Below are 14,527 nucleotides of genomic sequence, written 5' to 3'. Positions count from 1 at the left end.
GAGAGCATGTGGCAATGCAAAGCAGTGTTTTTGGCCTGGGCTGTCTGAGGATGGAGAATCCCCCACCTTCCTGCTTCCCCAAAATTGCTCCTTGAGCAACTTCTCTAGGGTGAGAGAAGAAACCTGGGTCAGATGTACCTCTGACACCAGCCATGGCCATGGAAAAACCCTTTCCAAATACCTCCCCTGCTCCAGCAGTGTTGCTTGACTCATGCACACCCCAAATCGGGGCAATCGCTGCACGCCCGAGTGTCTCCATTGCTTAGAGGAGCAGCAGCATTTACCACCTCTGCTTCTGTCTCCTGGCCAAAACCAGCACTAATTAACTAATGGCTTCTGGGGAGAGGACAAGTCAAGCCTTAAATTAAACTTTCCGCTTCAATGGGCTCCTCAGCAGGGATGGAGACCCCTGCCCTGGCCAGACGGCAAATAAAGCTGCGACAAGCTCCACATGTCTTGGAAGAGATGGAGACATTGCTTCTTGGGGCATGGCAGGTGGCTGCGGTGGGAAGGGATTTGGAAACTGGCATGCGAGCAACTCATGCCTTAGCTCAGCAAGTTCCTAATCACCATCCCTGAGAAAAAGAGCCATTGTGAAGAAACATCACCCAGAGCAATGAGCAGAAACATCTTCACAGGAACTGCAAGGTGTTGGAAGAGCATCTGAGTTTTGAGTTTTCCAAGTGGGGCTGCCAGCAGCATTGGCACCTCTGTGAGTGGCACTCCTGTCACTGCATTCAAGGAGTTTAAATAGGGCCTTTGTTTTAAAAGTGCTGCCTGGTCCTGAATTGAGATGGGAGTACTTTTTAAGAAGAAAGACCATCCCTGAAAATTTTTACTTATTAACTTAGTAAGACCCTTCATTTCTTATTTTTAAGAGGAAAAGATTAAATCCCAAACCTTGTTTATTTGTTTATTTAAATTCCAAATTTTGAAGTAAATATGTAACACCAGAGAACTGAAAAGAAAACAGAAACGAGCCAGCACCAACATCATGTGGCATGTGTGGTGGAGCTGGGACACTGCGTGTGGCTGGTTTTTTGGGAAGGATATCAGTCGGAGAGCTCTAATCACCCCGTACCACTGGTCACCTGAAGTCCCAGAAACTCCATTTGAGAAGGTCTCAAATCATAGAATAATAGAATCATAGATTGGTTTGGATTGGAAGAGACCTTAAAGCTCTTATAGTTCCACCCCCCTGCCATGAGCAGGGACACCTTCCACTAGACCAGGTTGCTCCAAGCCCCTGTGTCCAATCTGGCCTTGAACACTGCCAGGGATGGGGCAGCCACAGCTTCTCTGGGCACCCTGTGCCAGTGCCTCAGCACCCTCACAGGGAACAACTTCCTAATGTCTAATCTAAATCTGCCCTCTTCTAGTTCTAGTTTAAAGCCAAATCCTTATGTTTTCTCTAGACAGCATTCCAAGGGAAATCCAGAATACCAGGGCAGGGGCAGACAACCAAATTTCACGTCCTCTTCTCACCCCTTTGCATTCCCCTCTACACTCCCCACTGCACACCCATTTCAGTTGTGGCCACCTTCAGGATTTCACATTGTCCAGGCTACATGGGGCCTACACATCTTCTCCACTTGGTGTTAGAGTGGACCTAAAGGGTGGTCCACTGGGTATTGAATGGTTTACAGAGAGCTTGTCCCCTGTAGGTTCAAGCAATTGAAAAACTTTGGTTACTGGGTTTCTTTCAAATGAGGTGGCAAATTGATGCACACCAGGGTTACGTCTGAGCCCCAAAAGGGTCAGCTAAGGGCAATCCAATGGTGGTGTGTGGCAGCCTTCACCAAACAGCTTAGGGTCTGGGGACTAGGGTCCCTCATCTTCCTTGTATTCCCAGCCCAATGATGCATTTTTCTCCTGTGCAGCTGCTCTTCTCCATCACAATCCCCTTCAACACAGCGGCTGCAGCTCTGTTGCAATCTCTAGGGAATCAATCCCTCTCCAAACTGCCCTGGACCCTTGCACAGACACAGGGTCTGGATGGGGCCATGGTGTGTCCCCAGGGACCGAGGTACCACAATTCCCATGCAATGCAGATCTTGCTGGCCCCTCAGCTGAGGTCACCAATAGGCATACATGCCTGGGGATGGGTGGGAAGCATACCCCTCTCTGTCCCAAAGCTCTGTGTTATCTTAGGCAAATGTCCCAGCTCCTGTTGCCAGGAGGGGAGGCTGGAGGTGGAATATGTGCTCCTGGCACTGATCCTGGGACACTCTGCCAACAGAGCAAATACCCCCGGGCAGCCACAGGTCATTGGCAGTTCAAACATCAGCTCTACCATCTACAGTGCATGTCTTGAGTGAGACTTTGCTGCTCTTGTGCGTAGATTGGGCACCTCTCGAGAAGACAGCAAGCCTCAGGATCAGCTGGATGAAGAAACAAAGGTGTTACTGTCTCCTTGGCAGCTGATCAGCCAGCCAGCAAAGTAGCTGAGCAAACGTCTGGGTAGACCCTGTCCTCTGCTTTGCGAGTCCTCTGTGATTAATGGAGGAAGCAATATTCACGGACAAGTGCTGAGGAGATGGTGCCACAGTGCAAATCAAGGGATGAACCTTAGTAATTGGACACGGGGAGCTGATGTCCACAGGGAAGTTTGAGCATGCAGTGCCCTGGAGTGATGAGGTCATGCTGAGTCCCTAGTGAACACTAGGGACTGTTTGCCAGCCTGTTGTTCCCGGCAAAAGCTTAGATTTTGCCAGAGTTCGTTATCTACCCACATGCTATATGACCCCTCTGGACCTCATCAGCACACTCGAGCGGTAGCAGGTCCTCTACTGCCTGGTCTGGTGGGGAAACCAGGAGATCATCTGTCTGACCTTGGACAAGCAGGATCTGCACCTCACTGACTCATTCTCCTCCTGCCCTCAGCACTGGTAAAGATAGCCATTACCTGACTGGGAGGGTTTGGAGTTTTCTTATTTATATGCCAGTTTTCATCTTCAAGTGGGGAAGAGATCGCAGGAGGAATTGGACTTACTCCCGGTTTCCAAAGCACATTTGGCTTCAATAGGGCCAGCTATGACACCTTATGGACCCTGACACAACTTCAAACCTGATTAACCCACACATAACCATGGAAAAAAGCAAGCAGATGTGAAAGGGGGAGAGACGATGTGAAACAGGAGCGATAGGAAGAAAAGGAAATTGCTCATTTATTGACCCTTCCTCCCTTTGCATTCCTCAAAGGCAAGTGCAGTGGGGAAGAGCATGGCGAGTCGTGTTGTGTTTGACCATGAGCAGGTCCCTCAGGCAGTGGGAAGGAACATCTATTTGCAAAAAGAACACTTCTTATTTCATTATTAGACACTCACATCAGTCAGCTGCAAGACACAAATCCATACCAAACCAGGTTTCCCAAGAGCTGGAGCTCAGTAAACCACTTATTGCCTGAAATGGCATCCTTGGGGTGGTGTTTCTGTGTAACTAAACACACTCAGACACGCTGTGATGAGCTCCATATAAGACACTCTTAGAGAAAATGTGATTTTAGCAATTTATCACAATTTAGGAAATGTTGGCAAGCCATACCTGAGCAATAACAGTGTAATTCCTGGATTTACCAAAGAAATGTATGAATATTGCTGTGGCCATAAAGGGAAAAACTGTGAGTCTGTGAAATTAAGCAAGATAATAAAAGTATAAACAATTATTGTAAACAAAATAGTAATAAAATATTAAAACTCTGCACTTCTACAAATTACTTGCAGGTTTTTGAGCTCCTACAGCTCATATTCAGTTTCAGAAGATTATTTTTTTTTCTTTAAATTATTAGGATTAGAAAGATACGGATTGTTTCGGAACCTCGTATGAGACTCTCAGAATCACAAGACTCCAGGAGGTAGAGCTTTAAAAAAATGCACCAAATCTCACGAACCTTTGGTGTCAGATGCAAAGAACCAGGAGCGTTGCTTGAAGGGCAAGTGGATGGTCAATGGATGAACTCTGGACTTTGCTTTTTCTCCTCTGACACATTGCTTTGGCAAAAGCTCTGATGATATTGGGTCTTTACCCTGGCATTACGTAAAGGCTGGGGAGATTAGGGACCTATTGCACCAGACAGGTGGGGAGAGATCATCCTTGCAGCAATGCTCTTTTTTTGCCAAAAAATGATCAGTTTGCTGGTGCCCTTGGAGCTGCAGTCTAGCATCTCCTGCCAAGAACCTCCTCTATTGAGGATTGGTCTAAAGGTTATCCCGCACATCCAACAACACTCTGTGACCTCGCTGCAGGAGAGAAATTACTGGGGATGGATTTATCCTGCCAGGAGCATGGTCCAGTCTTTTTCCCTGGACAAGAAGGGGGCCAATGGGGCCGACAGGACCAGGAACAAAGGCAGAGACATGCTGAGGAACCAGCAGCAAAGTGGAGGACACATCCATTGAACTGAAGAGGGTCAGAGGACATACAATTTGATTACAGGAAGATATTGAAGATATTAAAGAACAAGAAGATATTAAAGAACTCTTCATGCTTCTTCCCAAGTGTGGCTGGATGGCCACGTCCCAGGATGTTGGTGGAAAGGAGGTTGCCAGGCCTGTTTGTGTGAGACCACACTAGGGATCCACACTGCTGCGCCACATCTCTCCTGCTTCTTGGGTCCTTGTGCCAGATATTGAGACACCCATACAAGGGATTGCATGACCAACCTGAGCAGAACCTGAGCCGTCTCTGGCTGGCACAGCCCTGCTGTAAACGTATATTGGATTTGTTTGCTCTCCAAAACAGGGTCATAGCACCAAAATTGCCTGCTGGGTATGGTTTTGTTCTGGGCTAAACCCTGACCTATTCCTATTCTGCTCAGCAATAAAAGCTAAGAGAAAGGAGAAGGGAGGGGGTGCATTTGTTATTTACATTTGTCTTCTGGAGCAACCACTACATGTACTGAAGTCCTTTTTCCTAGGAAGTGGCCAGACATCGCCTGATGATGGAAAGTAGAGAGAAAAATCTTCTGTTTTCCTTTGCTTCCACACACAACCTTTGCTTTTGCTTTATCTTGACCAATGAGGGGTTTTTTTCCATCTTATTTTCTTCCCTCCCTGTCCTGCTGAGGAGGGAAGTGACAGAGCGAGTTGGTGGGCACCTGGTGTCCAGCAAGGGTCAATCCCCACAATCTCATTTGCTCCTCTAGGAAAGTTTGGCTGAGAAACCTGAGGTTATGTCTGTGCTAAGAAACAACCCCTCCTGCAGATGTTTTTCATTCAGCTTTACATTAACCTTCAGAAGAGCTGAGGAGATGTAGAGATGTGTCTTCAAACCATCCAACTCTATCTGCTTCCAACCATGACTCTAAGTCCATTTTCCTTTCTTCTTCCATCTCTCCATATCTACCTCTTGTCATGCCATGAGACTTTAAAACTCTAAGGCCATAAAGATCTTTCCAACCTCTGTCTGCACAGTGCTGTGCATGCTCCATCAGCACTGGGACCTTGAAAAGAAGCAGAGCACCTTCCCTTAAAGCTTTTTAGTGTGCGCCTACTGATAACCATGGCATCAGCATTGCTTCAGCTCTGGGCGTTCCCTCTTACATGAGAACAGCAAGGTGAGGACAACAAAGCCCATTGCTGACTCCAAGGCAAGCCAGCAAGATGTAAATCTGAGGATTAAAAGCAAACAGGTTAGGAGGCTTTTGTTTCTGCTGCATCAATATGATTACAGGGTAAAATACTATAAATTTGAAGAACAGGGTGGAGAGAAAATGTGAAAAGTAGAATAATTGTTTTTTGTAGGGATTTAAGGACCTGGTAGGTAATGTTGGTCCTCTCCCCAGCTACAGCAGCTGTGGATGAAGCACCATCACCTATAGCACTTACAGAAGCCAGGCTAAGCATGTACAAACAAGAGTCCAACTCATTATCAAAGCTAAGCAGCTGGGAAGAGCACGGTGCTGTAACACCCTCACTTGCTCTGCAAGAAACAATGGTTGCATTAGTCATAAAACCATGGTCACCTGGAATGTTTCCTCCAACAGAAGGTTTCCCATCATTAGAAAGCTGAGGTGTGGGAGGAGGAAAAGGCCTTGTTTAACCTGAAGGAAGTGTTAATTTATAGATTAACAAGGCAGGTGGGTCATACAAATGGTTGAGAGTCACTACACAGACTGGGAGGGCTGTATCTTTCTCTCTGCTTAAAATCATGCATTGCTTCTGCAGCTGATTAAAAGGCTTCAGCACTGACATCCTTCATCACTCTCTTATGTGCTCTAAACAAGGATGGCAAAACAAGGATACATCTGCATAGGATTTTATTAAAGTAGGCATCATCCACAACTGACAATATTTGGGAAAAAAAATATTTTAAACAACTTTTTTTTCCCCGAATAGGTAATTTAACAGCTACAGTGCTCAAGTGTCATGAGAGAAGTCTCTACCCAGAAGTCAAACTTCAAACTGGTAGCAAAAGTTAGACGTTTCATACCACATCAAATTTGTGTAATACAGAAAATACTGTATCATAGAATCACAGAATGGTTTGGGTTGGAAAGGACCTTAAGATCCTCTAGTTCCACCCCCCTGACATGAGCAGGGATGCTTCACCCTAGACCATGTCACCCAAGACTCTGTTACAACAGAAGTTAATGGGGAAGATGTGGAAAAAAACACATGCATCACAGGTTGAAAAACAGGATTTCAAACAGGAATCAGACCTTCCAGACTATTTAGACACATGTAATCACATTCCTGATTAACACCACACTGTTACCTCCAAACGACTGTCTATTGTAATATGGTTTATTTCAGATTTGCAAAATATAAGTTTCTTAAATGGCTGCTCCTAAACCAACTAAGTGAAGTAACAAAATGGAGTGAGACTCATCAGTGACTATTTTGCACATCTTGTGGAATGGAGACAATGAGGAGTCCTCAGGGTGTGAATTATGAAAGGCTGGAATGGACAAGACACTTGACCTCATAAAGCTCTTCACCTGACAGCTCAGTGTAAGGTTCACCAGGAAAGGTTTGGCAGGGCAGAGGACAAAACCTGAGCGAGTCTTTCCTGGTAGGGTACAAATGGAGGGCCACAATATTGCTGGCCCATTGAGCCAACTACTATGCTTGAACAATGTGATAGTTACAACAGCCAAAGTTTAAAAACTTGTCATTTCAGAAATGTAAACAATATAAAAACGTTTCAGTAACAGGCCAAAACCCTAGAGGTTTTTGAGCTTAAGGACCTGGTAAACACATACTTTGCCAGTGGATGAAACAGTAAAATACATAACAAACCCCAGAGAAACAAGCTTAACAAACGTTTGAAATAACTGGGTTTCACCACAGATCTTCATTTGAAGGTTCCCTTCGTGAGAAAACATATTCCCTGCAGCATGCAGACTCCTTCACACAGAGACAGAAATCTGGTCATGTCAGTTATCCACTTACCGAGGAAACACCTCAGGGTTACAGAGAGACTAAGACTCGCAACTACCAAAGCATTGTCACAGAAAACACAGCAAACAAGTTGTAGGCAAAAAACAAGACTTGAATACATTTACCTACACACACTATTGGAGTATACAAGACAAAAAAGATGGAGAGCTTCATACAGGGAATTTCCAGTCATTTCGAAAATGAAAGGTATTCTTACTTTGAAAAAAATAAAATCCAAAGTTCCCAGATACTGTTTCTCAAGGTGTGCTACAGCTACAGTAGCTGATGGCTCAGATTCACATCCATGGAAATGGATATTTTACCTAAACTGGCTTTTCTGTCTCTCCAGTTTGTCATTTCTCAATGTCTCCTAAGTAGCTTTCGAATCGACATATCTTCCTTGCATATCTACTAAGATTCCCTTGTTAATCCCAGAATCTGTTGTGCATGAAACTCAATGAGCAGAACAGCCCTTAACTGTAGCTAGAAGGTGGTTTCATCTTCTGGATCCCTCTCTAAAGAATAAAAGCGTATGACAGTTAGACATAAATAGCATCTACAAATACACTTACAGTGTACGCAGAAAATGTAGTGAACTCAAACAGATTACAACAACTGACAGGACTCCACCATAAGGTTCCGTCATCAGCCCACCCTGAAAACTTGCTCCAAGCAGTATGTCATCGTGCTAGCACAGCAAACAACTGGGAGACCAAAAGTGTTGCTAATTAGTAATAAACCCATACGTAGGCATTGCCTGCTTGAAATATGCCCCAGATTCACATACACATAACAGCTCCTCTGAGGTTAAACTGGAGGCAGCAGCACTTTCAGAGTAGGACAAAACTTAGCTTGTAAACTCTGTGTTTTATAAAAGCATAATGAGAATTCAAGCCCTATTCCCCTTAACATTTATAAGCATTATAAGAATAATGTTACCTTGCATGCCCTATAGAAAAATGTTTACAGCAGTATATACACACATATATATAAAGGAACTATGAGCAAAGTTTGAATTCAAACTAAAATTGCAACAACCCCTGCAATTTGGAAACATGAAGTAGCTCTTCTGAGCTCTCTTTTGTAAGCAAAGAGTAGAAAGGATTGTATCTTACTAAGATCTAACATCCTCCACCAGGAAACATGAGAAACCTATCGTTAACTTGGCGGGATATGCCCAGCACACCAGGTTTGAAAGTACTGCCCCATATTGTTTGCCAAAAACACATGATTGAAGAGTCATGAGCCAGGAGTAAGTGCCTTTTTTTTTTTTCCTTTTTTGATAGCTGCTTAAGTGTGAAAGTTCAAGAAATCTGTGTTTGTCTTCAGTGCTGACTACTTGCAGAGAGTACCAAACGATGCTGTTTATCTAATAGTACATTCCAGCTACAGCATGTTTCTGCCCAACTCTATTGCTGCTTATGAAAACTAATATCTGACATGCTCTAAGACTCAGAAAAATATAAACTAATTTAGCCATTTCTTCCCGGTCCTCCGTGGAAATCTGGAAACATCTTATGAAGTATTTCAGTTAACTTGAGCAATCCTGGAGTCAGACCCAAGGAAGCTAAACATCGTAGTCACCAGCTCGGGGAGATCATAATCATGTTTCCAACCCCAATCCCTCCGGGCGTTCCTGTCATCAAAGTTCATTGGCCAGCTGTCAGCTGCAGTGAAAAGAGAGAAGAAACAAGGAGCATGAGGTTTAAGAAGAATTTCTTTAAACTTTAAGATATTTCATCACTGGCCACTTGAACTACTAAAGCTGAATTTCAATCCGTAAGACTTGAACTGTACAGAAGCAATTTGCAAGCGCCTACAAAGAAAAGAAACTTTGTTCCGCCCTTAACCTATAGCAGTCTAATGTTTATTTCTTACCCACTGCCAAAGAAGCCAATACTAACCTATGGCCTGCCTTACTTCATCCACTTTGTAGGTAACTTGGAGCTCAGGAACATGCTTCTGCACCTCTTGCACCAGCTCTTCAGGAACGAAGCTCATGGCACTGATGTTGTATGTCCTCATGCTCAGTGCCTCTGCAGGGGCCTCCATGACTTCTAAAGTTGCTTTCAGACAGTCATCAATGTACATCATCGGGAGACGAGTGCCTGGCTTTAGGTAGCACTGAAATTTGCCAGTCTTCATGGCATCGTGGAAAATCTGGACAGCATAATCTATAGAAAAGAACAATGGGGGGCGGGGGTGTGCTCATCTGCCTCAATCTGTTGCTCACTTCATGACAGTCAACAATCCTCAGACCACCCCCAGTGTCTTTTGTATAAAATCTAGCCACAGGACTGTGCATTATTTACTTTTTACAAGAGAAGTGTAAATCATTCCGAACTATCCTGATGTTATTCCAGTATTTGCACACTGCAGCAAGACAGAAGAGTTTAAAATAATTTTCAAGCAAATCATCTCAATGAGTGCAAATAATCCAAAATCTCTCAGATACTGTACAAAGGCAAAGACATTATGCCCTAGGGTGGAGTGGACACAAGTTCTGTACCCTTGATGAAATAGCATCTCTACCCTGATGCTCTATACTGCCATAGATTGAATTTCTACAAAAACAGAAATGACTGTATATTGGCTTGGTTTTGCTGTTTTTGCCTGAGAACTGTGCACAAGTCACTTACCGGTTGTTCCTCCGCCAGGCTGAGAGTCAGCAGATATAATTCCTGGATACCTCAGGCAGCGGAAGTCCAGGCCATACCGGTAATGATAGTACTATGGAGGGGGGAGAGAAGCACAGCTTTATGAATCAAGACTAAGGCCTCACAACTCAATTGATTTCACAGGAAAAATCTGCCACAGGACAAACCTTTGTGCTGTAGCCATCCCATGACAGGGATGAAAGGAAAGGGACTAGTGAACAGTCTCAATTCCCTATCAGGTAACTGATGTTCTTGCTTGCTCTTTTCTAGTTCGCATCCACATCAGTAGATATGGATTGACTTCTAATGTAGGGTCTAGATCTAGTGTTCAGAAACAGAAAATTCCTAAGTTTGTGAGACTTTTCAGGTTAATACAGTTTTTAGACCTGCACCATCCCTCATAAATTTAAAGTGTGAGGAAACAATATACAAAAATACCAGTTTTAACAATGTGTATAAAAAACTACAAAGCCAAAAGAGATGTTATGTACATATAGACTCTCATGGCTTGGACTTCAGCGTCTTCTTGTGTGGGAAAGGGAGGACCAAAAGTCATCATTCCCCAGCATGCTTTCACAAGGCTTTGTACACTGTCATTTCTGCAATGTCATTCATATTGGCAGATTAGGCCAAAGTCAAAAGAACCAGGGGAAGAAATTACACTGAAAGGTAGATCTTCGCCAGCTTCCAATTCTGTGTATTTTTTCTAACAAAACTCGGAAGATACTTGTCCTTAAGTACAAGCCTCAGACTGCTGTTGAGTACTGAAGCCTGAAGGAACAAAAGAATGTGGAAAAGAACACTGCAGTGAGGAAACTTACAAAAGCAATTAAGTTCTCCCAAAATTTTCATGAAATAAGTAAAATAAAAATTCTCACTTCTCCCATGAGCTCAGCGTGAACCTTGGACACTCCATAGATTGTCCTTGGTCTCTGAATGCAGAGATCAGGAGTTGGATTTCGAGGAGAGGTAGGTCCAAAGGCTCCAATAGTGCTTGGAACAAAGAGTCTCAAGTTATGCTCAGCTGCAATATCCAGAACATTGTGTAAACCTGGGACAAACAATAGGATTTATCAGAATATTCGCTGGGCCTCATCGGGCCTGTGTAGGAGGCATGAACTTGAAACCCTCATCACATACCAGTAATGTTTACGGCTCTGGCCAAGGGGACGTTTGCTTCTCCAACAGCACTGAGCAAAGCACTATAGTGGAATAGCCAAGTTATCCGATTATTCACCACTATCTCACGTAAATTCTTGTAGTCCAAGATATCTGCGTAGATAAAAGGACCTAGAAGAAATGGAACCAGTAGGAAATTGAATATCAAGAAGAACGGATGTAACGAAAACTTCTACATGAAACTCACATTGCTGCTTTTTGACCATACCTATATTGAGGATTTGACTACACAGCAGAATGCACACCTAACATCAGTGGTCAACAGATTAGTAAATAAGGAGGACAAATGAAGGGCAACTGCTACCTTTACCTCAACAACAGACTGATGATGCAAGAACTCTAGTTTCATCCACTCAACAGCATGAATGCAGGGAAAATCTAGTGTACACTATTCAAATACCTAAATACATCATTAAACAGTAATGATGAAGAAAAACTTATGTAAGTTCCTAATGAAAATAAAAGGATCCAAAAATCCTATTCTAGATCCATCATACCATTAACAAGTGCCTTAGCATGGAAAAACAAAGCACATATTTAATTTCCAACTTGTTCCCTCCAAAAGAGTAACTACATCTCTATTTACAGCAGGAGCAAACAGTCAAACTCAACTTAAGTAGTTATTCTGGTCAACAAAGTGGCAAAGCAACAGTGGAAAAATGCAATGAAAAATACTTAGAAAAAGGGAATAACAGGCAAAAGTAATCAATGTCTCGGCAAGATTTCAAAGCAGGAAAGCATTATCCAGAAGTTTCAAACAGCAATTTGTTCAGTTTAATCCACTTAACATTTAGACTTTGGTAATTAGTCTATCAACATCAAAGTCAAAATACTTTTTCCCATATGCTTCCCCAGTCACTTACCACTATGAAAAACACTATCTGCAGGTTTTCTAATGTCAGACAAGATCACATTGTTCTTTCCAAAGTGTTTCCTGTGTAAAAATACCCACATGGTACAGTGAGTCTTTGAGATAATTCATAAGTTGCTCTTCTGCTATTTTGTTTTGCTGGAGCAATATCAGAAGAACAATAATTTTCACAATGAAATCAGTTTTTGCACTAAAAAATAGTGAAATATTTTGATATTTTAAATATTTTAAACCTACTGATCCTTCAAATGTTGATATAACATCTTAGGAAATTAGTAAACTAGTTCTAGCAGCAGTGAGAGACCGCATAAGGACAGAGATATCTTTTAGTAAATGAAAATATGTTGAGAAGAAAGACTTTCCTGCCTTATCCTTCTCAAAATTTTACCCATAGATAACCCACTCCTCTGCAGACAACAAAAAGCCACTGGGCTTGCTGTAACTGCAGCCACTTTTATATCAACAAAGAAAATACAACTGAGCAATCTCTGCCTTGTGCTTTTTTAAGCAATAGGAGGCTGTCACAGAGAGCAAGTCTGGTGGCACTGAAGCACATTCCAGCCTTCCATTACTTGAATGACTTTTAAATATACCATAGAAATGTAGAAAACATTCAAATTGCAACAAGGTGTTGAATACAGTGAGTTTGCTCATTTTTGGTCATAGTCCAAATCCTCTGCAACAAACGCTGTCTACATGCAAACAATACTGCAGAGCTGAGTGGATATGGACAATGATATAGACCAGGGAGAGCTCTCAGAGCATTTTACATTGCTGAGAGATACCATGGTAAAAATAAGGTAACTGTGTATGTGCAGCAGAGGAACAGAAAGAGCCAAAAGAAATGCATTTTAGATTTACTTCTTTTGCTGCATCTGTTTATCTTTCAGCAAATCATAAAAACTTCAAGATCTTGTATCCTAATCTTTGGTTTTGTTTGTACTTTACTAAATGGGGCAACTTATTCCAGAAATTGCTTAACTGAAATTCTCAGAAAGGTAAAAGGCAGCAGTTGCAATGCCCAGCAGCTGGGTAGTTAGCAAAGGACTATGTATTTTTTCAAGTGGGTGGTTGTACTTTCTTCTCTCCTGTAGTACCTGCATAAAATCACAACCTTTGTCTCTCTGTTGAGCACTCAAATCCAGCCTTATTTGACTAGGCCAAAAAAAGAGAAAATCTGCAATCATCACTAGGATCCTTTTTAATCAACTTTCCAGAAAATTACTGCTTCTAGCAGTGATGGCTAAAGCTTGAATTCCTTACTAATAGCAAGTCAGAGAATCATGACATACCTCAGGAGCTTAGCAAGTCCCACTCCAAGCTGGCCAAGACCACCTAAAAGGCAATACACAGGAGACAAAAATCAGAGGAAAAGTGCTATCAAAAAGACAGGGTTCCAGGATGATATGGATCACATCAGAAGAGTACTGTTTTTCTCAGTGAGTCAGGAAGCTTTTATATTTTTTTCTCAAGGAAAACCCAAAGAACTAGTTTGAGTAGATGTCTGGAATAAAAATAGATGAGATGGGGTTCCAATCTTATTACCATACAGGAAAGATCATCACAATTCCAGAGTATTTTGAGTAGTTTTGCTTTCAGTATTCTGCTCACCAGGGAGGAGGGGAGAGGGGACTCGACAGAGAAGCTGGAGTGGGAATACAGTTATGATGGGAATGCTGACCTGTGATTAGCACCCGAGGATGATCAGAGTCGGAAAAGGAAACTGAGTGAAAGCTGGCGTCGGAGGCCACCTGGCGGGGCGAGACTCCAATGCATCGAGCAGGGATGACGGGAATCCCACATCCACAACCAGGGCTCTGTAGCAGCCGGCTGACAGCTCGGCTCACGTTTCTGACAATTGGCATCTTCCTCCTTCCAGTATGGTGTGAGAACAGCAGCAAAGATTAGTCACAAATGACTCAACCATATTAAACGTTTTAAACACCTCCTTAGAAAAGTCTGAAGGGTTTCAGGGAAGTTTGATGCAATCCACATCCTAGCTGATGTGACAGCTGAGAGCCTTGTCTATTAGATGCAGCCTGTGAAGTAATATGAATTAGATAATGTGTTCATCAAAGTGAGCTCAAGAAAATATCCATAGTCCCAGCACAGAGTCCAGTATAATGGAGAATGAGAATATAGTTCAAGTTTAATCCTTTTAAAACAGTCACTAGAAACTAGGATTTCAAGTACAAAAGACAACAAATACAGAATTCAGCAAGTCCAGCTGCTGTGATTACACAGCTTCACTGTAGGTATGTTTGAGTGAAAGGTTTGTAGACTGCCATGAAGCAGCAAACCTTCCCAGTACTGCATCAGTGAGATCCAGGGAAGCCAACAGAGGCAGCAGTAAATCACTTTCGAGAGCACTACTTTGCTCAGACTTAATGCACATGCTGCACAGTACCCGGAAGCAAACAAAGGAGAAGCTGTATTTACCC

The 14,527-nt window shown here is 42.9% G+C and overlaps 1 protein-coding gene across 1 annotated transcript; it reads right to left on the bottom strand.

The window, feature by feature from the left end:
- Window positions 1-8,736: 8,736 nt before the first annotated feature.
- On the bottom strand, window positions 8,737-13,951 carry LOC104399912 (L-threonine 3-dehydrogenase, mitochondrial-like). The gene is made up of 8 exons (XM_010017181.1): window positions 13,768-13,951; window positions 13,379-13,421; window positions 12,079-12,149; window positions 11,177-11,326; window positions 10,915-11,087; window positions 10,019-10,109; window positions 9,284-9,553; window positions 8,737-9,046 (listed from the first exon to the last, which is right to left on the bottom strand). The coding sequence occupies exons 1-8, from the start codon at window positions 13,949-13,951 to the stop codon at window positions 8,907-8,909; spliced, it is 1,122 nt and encodes a 373-aa protein (XP_010015483.1). The 3' UTR covers window positions 8,737-8,906.
- Between the last annotated feature and the right edge of the window lie 576 nt (window positions 13,952-14,527).

Source organism: Nestor notabilis, unplaced genomic scaffold, assembly GCF_000696875.1.
Source record: "Nestor notabilis isolate BGI_N333 unplaced genomic scaffold, ASM69687v1 scaffold7640, whole genome shotgun sequence".
NCBI lineage: Eukaryota > Metazoa > Chordata > Aves > Psittaciformes > Psittacidae > Nestor > Nestor notabilis.
This window is presented reverse-complemented; position numbering and strand designations above follow the sequence as displayed.